We start from the raw sequence: 15,000 nt of genomic DNA, 5'->3' as shown, positions 1-15,000 counted from the left end.
TCTCTCTCTCTCTCTCTCTCTCTCTCCCCGGACGTGTGTCTTTCCTTATAAATCCAATATGTCTCTTAACAGTGGATAAAGTTCTTCGTTTTAGTTAGCTGTTTTTGGTCACAGACCGAGTAAGGGAAAGTATGGTAAAACTGTCTACTAGTGTGAAGTACACTGATGACCACTATTCGTCAAACCAGTGCCGCTACCCATTCACTAACATCTTGATCATATGGGCTAGCGATAAAAGAGTAGACATTTGTTTGTTGCGGAATAAAACCCTGTCATAAATGAAGTGATCTAAGGTCACATAACTGGAAAACTTCGAATTCAAGTACCATACTGCTGACGCTAACCTTGCCATTGTTCATAATGGATAGCAGTGATGAAAGTACAAAAAATTCAGCCAATACTACATTTTCTTTAGTTTGCATTTGTGTTATGTACACCGTTAGGGATCCACTTCACTACAAAAAACACATTTGTAGCGTAACTACAATTAACTTGTATGCCTTGCAAATAAATTTGTAGTGTTGCAAGGTAGTTGTTAGGAACTAACAGAGCGGCGAGGTGAATGAATGTGATTTTATTCAACAAGATAACAAGTTCATATACCATTTCAGCTGCCGAGATATCCAGGCCGTCCTTAGGAGTGGTCCTTAATACCATGAGGACCTAGGGAAACAGTAAACCAGTTGGAGTCCATGCAGTGGGACATCAAAGCTGCTTTGAGGGTTCAATGAAAAGGTTCAACCATTCTGTTGGTTGCAGGGTTGTAGGCTGTTTTCTGATGTACGATGATGCCCAGGAGATTCGCTAATGTTGTGCACGAATGAGAGGTGAAAGTGGTACCCTGTCAAAAGTAATAGGCTCCGGGATACCAAATCTCGCTATCCGCTCCGAGAGTACGGCAGATGTACATGAACCGGACTTTGCAGTTTGTATGGGGATGGCTCTGTTCAATGGCAGTAAACAGGTAAAGATGTCTTGTGATGTGGGTAGCAGACCTACTACATTGACCTGAATGTGGGTAAAATGACACTGAGGCTGAGGGAAGGTGCCTACTCCTGAATCCATGTGACAATATATTTTTGAAGTTTGACATGAAGTACAGGCGCAGACACAATCATTAGCATCTTTATTAAAGACGTACTAAACAAACTTCGTCTTCAGTACCTGTGCAGTAAATTGGTCGGAGGGATGTGAAAAGCTATGGATGAAATCAAACACCTGTAGGTACATGGGGGCAGGTATCCATGGTCATGGCCTACCAGTACTGACATCACAGAGGAGTTTGGCGTTGGAGTTATCGAGGGCGACGTCTTCCCAACGGAGGGATGTGCAAGATGTCTTGCATGCTTGAGTGGATGGTTACCAATGTGTTTCTTCACTGCAAATTGGCAACAGGATTCATTTTCCCTTGAATGTGTTGGAGCACGTAGTTGTATTCAGACACAGTGGGGAGATGTAGACATCGACGAGCGGACCTGGTGTTGGACTGTTGAGTGAAGATGAGCATCAAAGACGTGGCTCGTACAAATGACAAAGGTCACACCTTTTAAGAAGTGCGAAAGGGACAAACAGTCAAATGCACTGCCAGAAATTCGCAGTCAAAGGTAGATTAGCTGAATTCTGCAATGGACTCTTTTCCACTGAAGAAGGCTAATGAACAGGGGGAGAAATTGACCACCTGCTCGACTACTGAACCAATAGTGACGTCACTGGCATAAGTGGAGAGGGGCATGGGGCTTGGGAAAAGAGAGACCAGAAGCAGTTGATAAGGTATTCATTGCGCTGTAGAAGGCAGCTTCGTGAAGGAGACCCCACATTAGATCTTTAGGCTTGCCCTTGAGGGAGGTGTAGAGGGGGTCAAGAGTGGTGGCGATTGCTTGCAGGAACCGGTGATAGTAGTTTATCATGCCTAAGAGTTCTTGCAGTCCTTTGACTGTCGAGAGAGTGCGTTAGTTCTGAACAGGTGATACCTTCTCAGGGAGGGGGTGGCCGCCTTCATGAGTGATGCAGTGCCTAAAGGACGATACTTCGTTGATGCCAAAGGTACACTTGCCATACCAGACTAGAGGGCCATTCTGTTGTAGGTAGTAAAGAAGGGTGTGTAGGTGACAGAAGTGTTCCTCTTTGCAGAAAGAGGACACATGTTGCTCATGTAACATACGCAGAAAGGGAGGTCCTTCAAGATGACATCCATGAAGCGTCAAAAAGTTGGCCTAGCATTACGAAGGTCAAAACAGGAGTAATTGAATGTGTATGCACTGAAAGGAGTGGTGATGTCAGTATTAGGGATGTCTTCTGGGTTGATGGGAAACTGATAATATCCCTTTAAGAGATCAAGCGTGGAGAACACCTTCGCTTCGTCGTAGGAGGTAACAACGGCGATTTTGAAGAGGGAGCAGTGATCCGATTCTGGCTACATGTTCATACACCTGTAATCCCACATGGGTCCAGGGAACTATTTTTCTTCACAACAATGTGTAAGGGTGACGACCATTAGCTTGAGGCCTTTTATGGTAAACGCCCATTTCTTCAATTTCACCGAACGTTTGTTTGGCGGTTGCGAAACAACCCAGAGCCAGAGGCCTGAATCTGGCAAATAATGGGGCCCCCGTCATATTGATATGGTAATAAATACAGTGCTGGCGGGTACCATCGCCGTTTACGGATGTTCTAGATATAACACTTCAGGGTTCAATGTGACGAGAGGGGCATGATCCTCCAGGGGTTCGCTGATGTTGAGTGCAAGGTTGGAGGGGCTGGGTTGACGAGTTGTCTATCCATATGACTTAGTGTTGATTATATAATGATGTGCCATATCAACCAGGAGATGGAAATGGACGAGGAAATCTACACAGAGTAGTGGCAATGATACTTCGGTAATGAATAATTTCCAATGGTATTTGACACCCCAAAACAGTAGTGTCAACGTCTTATACATATGGGTGGGTATTTCACATACGTTGGCAGTTACCAAGCCAACATAAGAAGCCTTAGAATGACTACATCATGTCCTAGATAGTGACATTGGTAGAATGGAAACCCAAGCAATAGTGTCTACCAAAATTACAAACTCGCACCTGCATCATGTAAAAAGAAAACTTTTGTAATATGGGAGGCCACTGCCACAAGCGATGACTTACTAACAAGATTTCTGGCCACTGACAACCATCTACACATTTCTTCGCAGCAGCTATGAATCAGGAGTGGTAGTAGCAGAACTGCAGCCGATGGTAGTCAGTAAGTGGCTGTGGATGACACTGGTTAGGGCATGAGCGAGGGGAGGCATATGTGGTGGTGGGCAGATTTGTCGCCAGTCCAACATATCATGGAGAGAGAATCTGTGTCTTACCCGTCTCACATCAACTTCCACCAGTGTTGAATAATTGTCTTCTTTGTAAGCAGTGGAGGCATTGATGGACATCTTGAAGGTGGTGAAGTGGCTGTCCATAAGGGCATCAACTCAAGTTTATCTGGTCCTTCATGGGCAAGGTATCGACCTCATGGATGGCGGCGCATACAGATTTGGGTAGACGTCGTACCTAATGTGTACAAAGTATGTTCACTTCCCGAGAAGAGATGTCTACGGCAGGTTGCAGGCGAGTGAAACTGGTCATTTCCATGAGGGCGAGTGAAGCTTTTTGGTCCCCCAATGGCTGTAGAGAGATAGCTGAAAAAGCTTGGCTATACTTGCGGCTGGCAATGGTGAGTATTGCTCTAGGTCAGTGGTTCCCAACCTTTTTTTCAGGCGACCCCAATCATGCACCTCAAGCTATGACCGCGACCCCACTAGTTTAGTTGTATTAGTATTCTTATATATTACTAGTTGTTGGCTGTAAAAGTAAGGGACAGTGAATATCCTTCTATAAGAGGGGTACTATAAGATTGGAAAAGACAAAATTAACATCATTAAATTTTATTATAGCATTATAAATTCTAAAGCTTAATATTAATCAAAATCCCCACTTCTGGAATAATGTTTTGTCACATTCCACAAAAACAAACTAAAAGTATATATAAAGGTTTTCTGTTACATGGTAAACTGAGTTTATTGGGAGCCTTGGTCCTGGATCATGAGGCTAAGTTTCTCTATTCGTGGTTCAGTCTTAGAAAGAGGGTAGGTAGCAAGGAAAGTGAAGGGGCAAGGAACAAGGAGGAGGCGGCGTAGAGAGGAGGGAAAGGGTCACGGAAGGAGTAACAAGGAAAAGAGATGTAATATATTTGCACATCACAGTAAATAAGACTAAGCAGAAACGACAAAATCAATGATATACAGCACTCCAAATCTCGCCAAAACTACAACCTCAAAAACCAACCATATACAATCCTCCAAATCTCTAAACAACCGCCAAAACAACAACCTCCAAAACCAATGACATAAAATCCTCCAATTCTCTTAACATGCCAAAACAATAACCTCAAAAACCAGCGACATAAAATCCTCAAAATCTCTAAACAACTGCCAAAACAATAACCTCCAAAACCAATGACATAAAATCCTTAAAATCTCTAAACAACTGCCAAAACAACAACCTCCAAAACCAATGACATAAAATCCTCCAAATCTGTAAACAACTGCCAAAACAACAACCTCAAAAACCAGCAACATAAAATCCTCAAAATCTCTTAAACAACTGCCAAAACAATAACCTCCAAAACCAATGACATAAAATCCTTAAAATCTCTAAACAACTGCCAAAACAACAACCTCCAAACCCAAAGACATAAAATCCTCCAAATCTCTAAACAACTGCCAAAATAACAACCTCAAAAACCGGCGACTTAAAATCCTCCAAATCTCTAAACAACTGCAAAAACTATAACCTCGAAAACCAATGGCATGAAATCCTCTAAATCTCTAAACAACTGCCAAAACAACAACCTCCAAAACCAATGATATAATATCCTCCAAATCTCTAAACAACTGACAAAACAACAACCTCAAAAACAGGCGACTTAAAATCCTCCAAATCTTTAAACAACTGCCAAAACAATAACCTCCAAAACCAATGACATAAAATCCTCCAAATCTCTAAACAACTGCCAAAGCAACAACATCCAAAACCAATGACATAAAATCCTCCAAATCTTTAAACAACTGCGAAAACAACAACCTCGAAAACCGGCGCCTTAAATCCTCCAAATCTTTAAACAACTGCCAAAACAACAACCTCAATAACCGGCGACATGAAATCCTCCAAATCTTTAAACAACTGCGAAAACAACAACCTCAAAAACCGGTGACTTAAATCCTCCAAATCTTTAAACAACTGCCAAAACAATAAACTCCAAAACCAATGACATAAAATCCTCCAAATCTGTAAACAACTGCCAAAACAACAACCCTCAAAACCAATTACATAAAATCCTCCAAATCTCTAAACAACTGCCAAAACAATAACCTCCAAAACCGATGACATAAAATCCTCCAAATCTCTAAACAACTGCCAAAACAACAACCTCCAAAACCAATGACATAAAATCCTCCAAATCTCTAAACAACTGCCAAAACAACACCAAAACCAATGACAAAAAATCCTCCAAATCTCTAAACAACTGCCAAAACAACAACCTCTAAAACCAATGTTATAAAATACTCCAAATCTCTAAACAACTGCCGAAGCAACAACCTCAAAAACCAATGACAAAATCCTCCAAATCTTTTAACAACTGCCAAAACAACAACCTCAAAAACCAGCGACATAGAATCCTCCAAATTTCTAAACAACCGCCAAACCAACGACCTTTTCGACCGAGTGACCAGCGCCGCAGACGTGCCAACTTCACAAGAACATACAAATAAAATAACACATCTAATAACGCAATTATTTTGTTAAATGAAAAAATAATCGAAACAATACAAATTCACAAGAGGTAAATAAAAAGGAAGGGGAGTAGTAAAGATGAGGAGAGGAAGGGAAGTGGCAAGGAAATATCGAAGAGGAGGGGAGGGGGGGGGGGGCAAGAAGGAGGAGGAGAGGAGGGCAGGGATAAAAAAGAAGCAGGGGGAGAAGGGGCCTGGAAAGACGGGGAAGTGGGGAGAGGAGCAAGGAAAGGGTTGCGAAGGGAAAGGGTAAAATGTAGGAGGTGAGGGCATGAAAAGTGCCCCTCTCCTTCTCTTCCTCTTCCCTTACCCATCTCTCTCTTTAAATACGGGGGGGGGGGTTACCATGTGGTTTTAGAAGCCTCAATTATGAATACTGTGATAGGCTATCACTCACTGACATACTGTGGTGCAATACTTCGTCAGCAAGGTAAGTACTCAGTTTCTATTGTTGGCATACCACTTTTTCGTGAGTAATTAAGAATTTAAAAAAAACAAAGACTGAGTGCAACCTATGCAGCACATTCGAAATCACTATACAGGTATAAATGCATCAACTATATAAGTCGAACAAATAGTAGACAGTGTTTCCCGCTGCGGCAGTACAGCGGGAGTGGCTGCCTGATTGGACGTGGACGGTAATGCTATTCACGTATCAAATGCATACTGCACTCAGGGATACCACCATTAAAATTTTGTTTTTTTATATTAATATATGAATAGATTGATATATAAAAGTCGATAAATAAAAATCCCCAAATACTTTTATATATTTTTTCTTTACTGCGAGTTCTGCCATATTTTGAATTTTTATTTTTATTTTGATATTTTGAGAGTTTGGCGACCCCACTTGGGGTCGCGACCCCAGGGTTGGGAAACCTGGCTCTAGGAGGTATGCTTTGAAGGCATCATACGCTACTGGAACTTAGCCTTGGTTACAAAATCAATTGGAGATATCTGGGAAAGTATCTGTTGGGGCAGTAGTCTGTTTTGATTATAGAGAGAGTCACGCCCTTGATGCAAAACTATACTTTGGTACGCTGGAGCCAGGCAAATACTTTTCTACCGGTGAAAGGCGGCAGTTTCAATGGTTCAGCGTAAGTGAAAGAGTCAGGTTCGGTGGGCAGCATCATAAAAAGGGTAGGATGCATGAGTGGGCAAAAAGGCAGTGGGGAGTTAGTCCTCCAGTGGTCACCAATTGTCGTGAGGTAGCTGTTAGGTAATAACAGAGAGGCGAGGTAAATTTAAGTGACTTTATTCAACAAAATAACAAGGTTATATACAAACAGTTGAGGGCAACAATGGCACAACAATTCGAACAATTTGAAACATGCAATGGTAAGTTTACACAGGTTTTCCTATTATCAGTGTGGGAGAGAGTGAGATACAAAAAAGCAACAGTATTACAGTATCTGTACGTACGATACAGAAGGACTAAACAATAGTGATGGGATGAATTGAAGACGACCTAGGCAATCCAGGCTGTGCAATTATATATGAAAATATACCAGAAAACATTAAGAGAATTAAGTGTCCTCATGAAAACTTTCATTAGAATGACTTAACAAACAAATATATTTTTCTGCCAATATAAGAAACTGTCAAGATATCAGAGTACATTTTACAAATGCCAATCTAACGATGAAGAATAGGCTCCATATGTGTATGTTTGAATGTATGTAATTTGGGCTAAATAACATAGCACTAGCAGTGGGAAGGTCATTTAACACCGATATGCAATCAGTGGAGGTGGGGAACCTGCAATGGTTCTATAAAATAATAGTTAAGAAGTTGGGAAAACAGATGGAAGAAAGGAATTGGAACGTGAGTAAAATAATGCTGAAAATTAGTGTTGCTAGGGGCAGAGGGGATACAGCAAATCCTTCAAGTAATGCATACAGAGCACAATGTGAGGTGCACAGGTAGAACTAGCCCCTCCATCCTGGGGAATGATATAAGATGCTTGGCCTTCCATAAAGTTGGAAGGAATAAAATACCTCACAAATTTTTTCTGGAAACTAGTATTTTGACAAAGAACAAATAGATGGATTTAGAAAACACATCCACACTTGGAACCTGATACTTTGAAATGAAGAATGTGCTCCCATGCTACATCATTCTAATATTTTGATGTCAGGAAGTTATTTGACAGACTTCCCCAATGTCAAGAACTACATCACAACTCCAATTCTGATGAAGACAACAACATAGAACAGAAACTGAAGCAAAGGAGAATGTTGTACGACATCAACGTCCATCTCGCAACAAGCCTGTGCAGCAAAAAAGACACCCACCACCTACCTAGGCCACCCCACATCTGTGTACTAACGAGCAACATAAACACTCACTGAATTATGGCCCTTAACCCCAGTTGTGCTACTACCACTCAAGATTCTCTGGTGCTGCTAAAAAAATGTGTTACTGGATGTCAACGGTATAAAACATGTAAAAGGGACAATGCATGTGACGGTGGCCTCCCCTTTAACTAATTTCTTATTTTCACATAATTCAGGGTCTAATACTCTAATGCATGCTTTCTGGAAGATACAGCCGCTTGTCATTCCCTTCAGCCTCCTTTTCTCTTTAGAACGCCATGTTGTACATCAACACTTAGTCAACGCCAGCTCTTATTCGTTCACACCTTTATCACCTGCTCTCCAGATCAGCATACCTATGGATGCCTACGCCCACTTACTCACTTTATTGTATATCCTGATGTCTTTCAACCAGAACTACACCAGATGCCCATGATTCCTATCAAGCACAGTGTCTATCATCATATCAGGACGAAAGTTCTGCCAGTGTTTGTAAGATCCAGACATTCGATCCAGACCTTTTGGCAGCTGTTATACATACATTCTCTGATATGGAAGAAATGGGACTTTGTCAAAAGGCCTCAAACCCAATGTCATTTCCCGTGCACATCATCCTGTAGAAGAATAGATCTCTACGCCCATGGAAATTACAACCGTCTTGACATGCAAACGGTACCAAACAACTACCCCCTCCCCAGCATTGCCATATACTATCACGTACCTTCACAGTGCTAAAGTATTCTTGACTCTTGACTCTCCGCCTGCCAAAGGGGTATTGCCAGGTGCCCATGAACTCATTATACATCCCCATGCCCGACATCATCACTCCCTTCGGCACACATACCTTCAACTACTCCTGCATTGGTATTTGTAATGCAGGAGCCACATCATAGGGAATCTCAAATTCTGCATATATTAAGTAGATGCCATACAAATATTCTTCCCCTCCAAATAAGACTACCTACGTCAGCTACGCATCGTCGTCAACTGCCTGCTGCAGAATGTCTTTGTAATCAAGTATGAAAAGTGTACATTTGGTGCCAAGGAAATGGCATTCTTGAGTCATCGTATCACACAAGCGAAGAACTGAGAGGGTATCAGTAGTACAAATATTCCCCACGTCTTTGACTGTCACAGCACTGCAGGAGTACTTGGGCATGGTAAACTACTATCACTAGTTATTGCCAGCCATTGCTGCCACACTCAACCCCTTTAAGGCAGCTTTCTTCAATGTAAAGAAAGCAATATGAACTGCTACAGCTATAACTTCTCCCGTGGCAACTGCACTCCCTATCTCCATCCATGATAGTGACATCGACGTCAGGGCAGTACTCAGGCAAATCATCAGCAGATTAACCCACCCATTGCCCTTCTTCAGCTGCTCTACATTCGACCACGAACTACTGGTGGTGTATTTATCATTATTATCATTATTACAAGTTAAGCTATAACTCTAGTTGGTAAAGCTAAGGGCTCCAACAGAGAAAAAAGCCCAGTGAGGAAAAGAACCAAGGAAATAAACTACATGAGAAGTATTAAACAATCAAAATAAAATATTTCAAGAACAATAACAACATTAAATTAGATCCTATATATATATATATATATATATATATATATATATATATATATATATATATATAACTATAAAAACTTCAAAATACAAGAGGAAGAGAAATAAGATAGAACAGCGGGCCTGAGTTTACCCCCAAGCAAGAGAACTTTAATTCAAGACAATGGAAGGACATGGTAAAGAGGATATGGCACTACCCATGACCAGAGAAGAATGGTTTGATTTTGGAGTGCCCTCCTAGAAGAGTTGCTTACCATAACTAAAGAGTTTCTTATACCCTTACAAAGAGGAAAGTAACCAATGAACACTTGCATTGCAGTAGTTAACCCCTTGAGTGAAGAAGAATTGTTTGATAATCTCAGTGTTGTCAGGTATAAGAGGACAGAGGAGAACGTGGAAAGAATAGGCCAGACTATTCGGTGTATGTGTAGGCAACGACAAAATGAGCCCTAACCAGTATTGCAGTATTGCCTGGGCAGTCAAAGGACTCAATAACTCTCTAGTGGTAGTATCCTCAAAGGTATGCCCTTTGTTATTTGTACGGAGCACATGCCCCTTATATACACCATCACTCAGCAGTCCGCTACTTGGTCCACCTGTCAGTGCCGACATTGCTCTGCCATTTATGAATACAACTGTACCATTTAAGACATCATTATCAAACTGGATACCCATTGCCAAAACCATTTCCAGAAACACACTGGCCACTGCACATCTTTAATTAGGTTACAAGGTCTTGGCAGAAGCCTAATAAAAGGAGATGGAGGACCAAACATTCAGACCACCCTCTACATCTTTTCATGGCGAATATGTCAGTCTTGATGACTCCAACGCCAACCTCCTCTGTGACATCAGCACTGGTAGGCCACACCCATGGATACCTACCCCCATGTGCTGACAGGTATTTCAATTAATTCATGGCTTCTCACCCCCATTGTACCAATCTACTGTGCAGCTACTGAAGTTAAAGTTCTTTTGGCATGGCATCATTAAAGATGCTAAGAATTGGGGGAGTGACTGTATTTCATGTCAAACATCAAAAGTGCATCAACACACCGATTTGGAGGTGAGCAGTTTTCACTAACCCCTATATGGTTTTGTCCACTTTTACATTGACATAGTTAGTCCCCTACCTACATCACAAGGACACTGTTACCTTTTCACAGTCATTGATTGCTCAACTTGCTGGCCTGAAGCCATCTCCATGCAAGATGCAACATCTGCCTCATGTACTGCTACTTAACTTTCTTCTGGATAGATGGCAAGATTCCACATCCCAGAGCTTATCATTTCTGGCAGGAGTGCCACTTTTACATCTCAATTGTGGATATCATTATGCCATCTTCTCAGCTTCACCCTACATCAGACTACCGATTATAACCCCATAGCCAATGGATTGGTGGAGAATTTCCATCTTCCCCTCAAAGCAGTTTTGATGTCCACATTACAACGCCAGATGGTTTCCATTCCCAGGGCCCAACTCGGACTGAAGACCATTCCCAAGGACACCATGGATGTCTCACCAGCGGAAATGGTATATGGCAACCTTTTGGTCATCCCTGCAGAATTTTTTTGGCCTGCTACGATCTCCCAGGATCTCCTGTGCCTACATCACATTATGGGGAAATCTACCCTTGCCATCAGACTTACTAGAAACTATCAAAGCAGATGCACAGACTTACATACTGCATCACATATCTTTGTGCGTACAGACGCTCGCAAGCCTCGCTTATACCCCCATATATGGGACCATTCCTTTTCATCCGACATACTCCTCAATATTCGTGGTAAAGAGAATTGAATCACCACTGACTTCCTAAAACCTCTGTACCTCCTGGAAGACCTACAGGTTACTAAGAGTACAATTCTCTATGGCAGGTTGCCCTCTTTATAATGCATGTCTGCTTCACGGTGGAGCAATGTAACGCACTTGCAACAAGAAATGCCCATACAAATGAAGAAGGATACCATATCAACGTTTAATTCAATGTAATAAGCTAATTCAAACTCTATTATCGTTCTATTATTATGTTATCTATTATTTGTGTCAAAAACTGGTGATTATAAACATGAAATTGTCACCCCTATGTGACCCTTAGGGGCCTATAAATACCTAAGTTGTCTGTAAATAAAGTTAATTATTTGGCAGCTACCATTTGCTCTATCTATTCCTCATCTCCCATCAAAATATAGAAAAATAACAAATAAACGGTACACGAGAAATAATATAAAAACAAAATATTCCAATATCAGTAGCAACGTTAAAATAGGATTCAATATTTGTCACAGATACCTTAAATATAGACTTTTGAGAAAGGTCTTACCTCTGAGTCTCTAGCGATTGCAGCGTTCAAATTGACCGAAAAAAGTCATGGGAAAAGTGTTTTATCTATGGGTCGATTTGGCAATATCTTTTGTTATAGTGAACACAACCACAAACATCAGTGAAGGGTATTATCTCAGAGTTAATTTGGAAATTCTATTTATTACACTGATCTTAACGCATACAAATAAGAGGGTCTAACCTCTGAGCCAATTTAGTAATGTTATTATTAAAATAACTTCCCTTGTAGGCACTGACAAAGGTTTACATTTCTGAGCTCATTTTCTATCTGTTAAACTGACCTGTCATTTATGAATTTGGCAATATCAATTACTGTGCGAAATTTAACTAATCTTTGTCAAGTCCTCTTACCTTTGAAGTAATTTGATAATATCTTCAAATTGACACCATCCACGGTCATAGGGAGATGGTCTTACCTTTGGATTAGTTTGTAAGGATTGTGTTAAACTAAGGTCAATGTCAGACAAAAGAGGAGAGTCTAACAAATATTTCAATATTGAAGTATGATTTTTTACACATTCCTTATCCACACAAGTAGAAGAAGGTTTTAATTTTTCTTGGACTGGCATCAACCACAACCATTGTCTATGAATATTACATTAGATTCAGTTAAGTAAAAAAAAACATTATTTCCGGATTACTTCCATACATCGACTGCAAACACAGACAGACATAGAAGAATGTTTTTACCACAGAGTCGATTTGGCAATGTTATTTTTACACTGATCGCAACCGTAAGCTGTGATAAAGGAAAATAGCTCTTAAATTATTTTGCAATCATATTTATTACACAACCGCATACACAAAAAGATGAGGTTACTTCTGAATGAATTTGACCATTTTACTTGTTACACAGATCTCAGCCTCACACATAGAGAGACATTCTCAAGTGTCAATGTGATATTGTTCTTTGAATTACCGACCTAAACTACTTTCCACATTAACGCTATCTTGCTAGGTTGAGCACACGCAGAGACAGGTAAAATTATGAGCACTACCTAGTCTATTTCTTTATATCATTCACGGTAATGTATCAAAATGTAAGTAATGACATGCCTCTAACATGGAATATAGGTGTTTTACGGGAGAAAAAATTATAGTATTTTTTCTCTGTGATAAAGAAAGATAATTTAAAACTGTGGCCAGAATTTGGGAAAAGAGGAAATAATTCATGTATAGTATAGTCATGATAGAATTATTGAATATGAAATACGTACCATTTTTAAGAGAAATTGAAAACTTTCAGTGAAACGAAAGAAAATTTGTTACATGAAATAAGACACATTTTAGAATAGAGCAGTAAATTTCAGAAGATTTGGTATGGCGATTCAGCAGGTGAACAGACTAACAATTTTGAAATCAAAGCATTGAATAGAAAAATATTCGCCCTTTAGTCTTCCCAGTCTGAATAAAGATTTCAACCGATGCCTGCAAGTTTATAAAGAGATGTCACGTAAATATATCTATATAACTCCCTCAACCTTGACACTTATCATTAAAGATTTCGCATGACTCAGTTCAGCTTAGATATAATCGTTTCACTCTGTTTTCACCGAGAATTTTACGATCACTTGACTCATGTTTCATTTTGTAAATTTCTGCATGTAAGTTATGAGGAAACTTGGTAGTTGATCTAGATAATTTATATAATATCTGATTCTCTTACACAGAGACATTCGCTTACATAGAAAGCTATCCATTTTTATTATACTAAATATGTTACTGAGTAAATGATTCAACGGGTTCCTCATATCTGCATTGAACTCCATATGGAAAAAAGAGCTGTATTTCGTCTATACAACAATGTAAAAATTATATCTTTCATTTATGATACATGATTTCAATATGGTTTTCAGTGGGATTCTAATGAATAACTAAATTCCTAAAACATCCTAAGCTCCTTAGAATATCCCTAGTTCTGTAACAAAATGATACAACTAAATATTCAATTTCCAATTCACTTTAACCACACGTTTCTCACCAGTTTCCGGTATCTCACCTGACTCTACACCTCTTCTCCTATTAAATCTTGTTCTATATTATTCCCATTAACAATACATTAACCACTGCTTTACTCTACCCCTCCCTATTCTCCCCTGCAACTTAATTTCCATTACCAAAATTCTAGCATATTGCTCATTTCTTCTCATAATAAAAAGAACACACTCCCCCTTCACTGCTGTTTAAGATTTAATGTAACAAGTCTCTTACTTTTGTTGGCTACTTACATGTCCCATTCTTATTTTATCTCTTCTTGTGACCAGTATATCCATTTCAATATTCTGATCTCTATCTGTTTATCTTTATCCACTTTCCCTAATATTAAAAACAAAAGATACTTATTTCCTAGTTTTTCTTGTCTGGTTATATTCTGTTTCTCAGAGTCCAAATACTTAATACGACTTATTTCTATCTAATAGAATGATGTCTTTCTGCCTCAAACTTCAAATCCTCTCGCCATTTAAGCCTAGTACTTGAACTCGTTACTCTTTCATTTATTTTAACATTCTGGTTACCATTAAACCTTCGGTGCTTAGTATTATTACTGATATCCATCCTCTACTTTTCACCAATTTTCTAAATTCTGCTAGCATCCTCTCCATTTGCTATCTGCTGGTACTCCCTGTAAAAAAAGTAAGCTCCAAGGTGCCTGTTCTCGTGTACCATGGGATACTATATCGATAACTAGTAATTCAGAGAGGTAATGGCTAAAAGATCTTTGCTCCAAACTTATTTTCACTGGGAAATTAACTGTGAAGGCCCACACATCTTAGTCTGTGTTTCTACTGTACTCTCTCTTACATCACTAAACCTCCACAAGTGGTACTATTTTCCAGGTCTACAAAGACCAAAGGAAATTCATTCTGTTTTTTCCTGATATTCTTTCATCATTCGTCTCAATATAGATATACCATCTGATCCTCCGTCAATCAGAAAACAATAGGAG

General features: G+C 39.8%; 1 protein-coding gene across 1 annotated transcript in view; it reads left to right on the top strand.

The window, feature by feature from the left end:
• Positions 1 to 667, top strand: part of LOC137645200 (uncharacterized) — a 32,599-nt gene extending 31,932 nt beyond the window's left edge. Inside the window, exon 2 of the mRNA XM_068378023.1 lies at positions 612 to 667. Coding sequence (XP_068234124.1) covers positions 612 to 667 — 56 coding nt within the window. The remainder of the gene's footprint in view (positions 1 to 611) is intronic.
• Positions 668 to 15,000: the final 14,333 nt, after the last annotated feature.

This window comes from Palaemon carinicauda, chromosome 8 (genome assembly GCF_036898095.1).
Source record: "Palaemon carinicauda isolate YSFRI2023 chromosome 8, ASM3689809v2, whole genome shotgun sequence".
In the NCBI taxonomy this organism is placed as follows: domain Eukaryota; kingdom Metazoa; phylum Arthropoda; class Malacostraca; order Decapoda; family Palaemonidae; genus Palaemon; species Palaemon carinicauda.
This window is presented reverse-complemented; position numbering and strand designations above follow the sequence as displayed.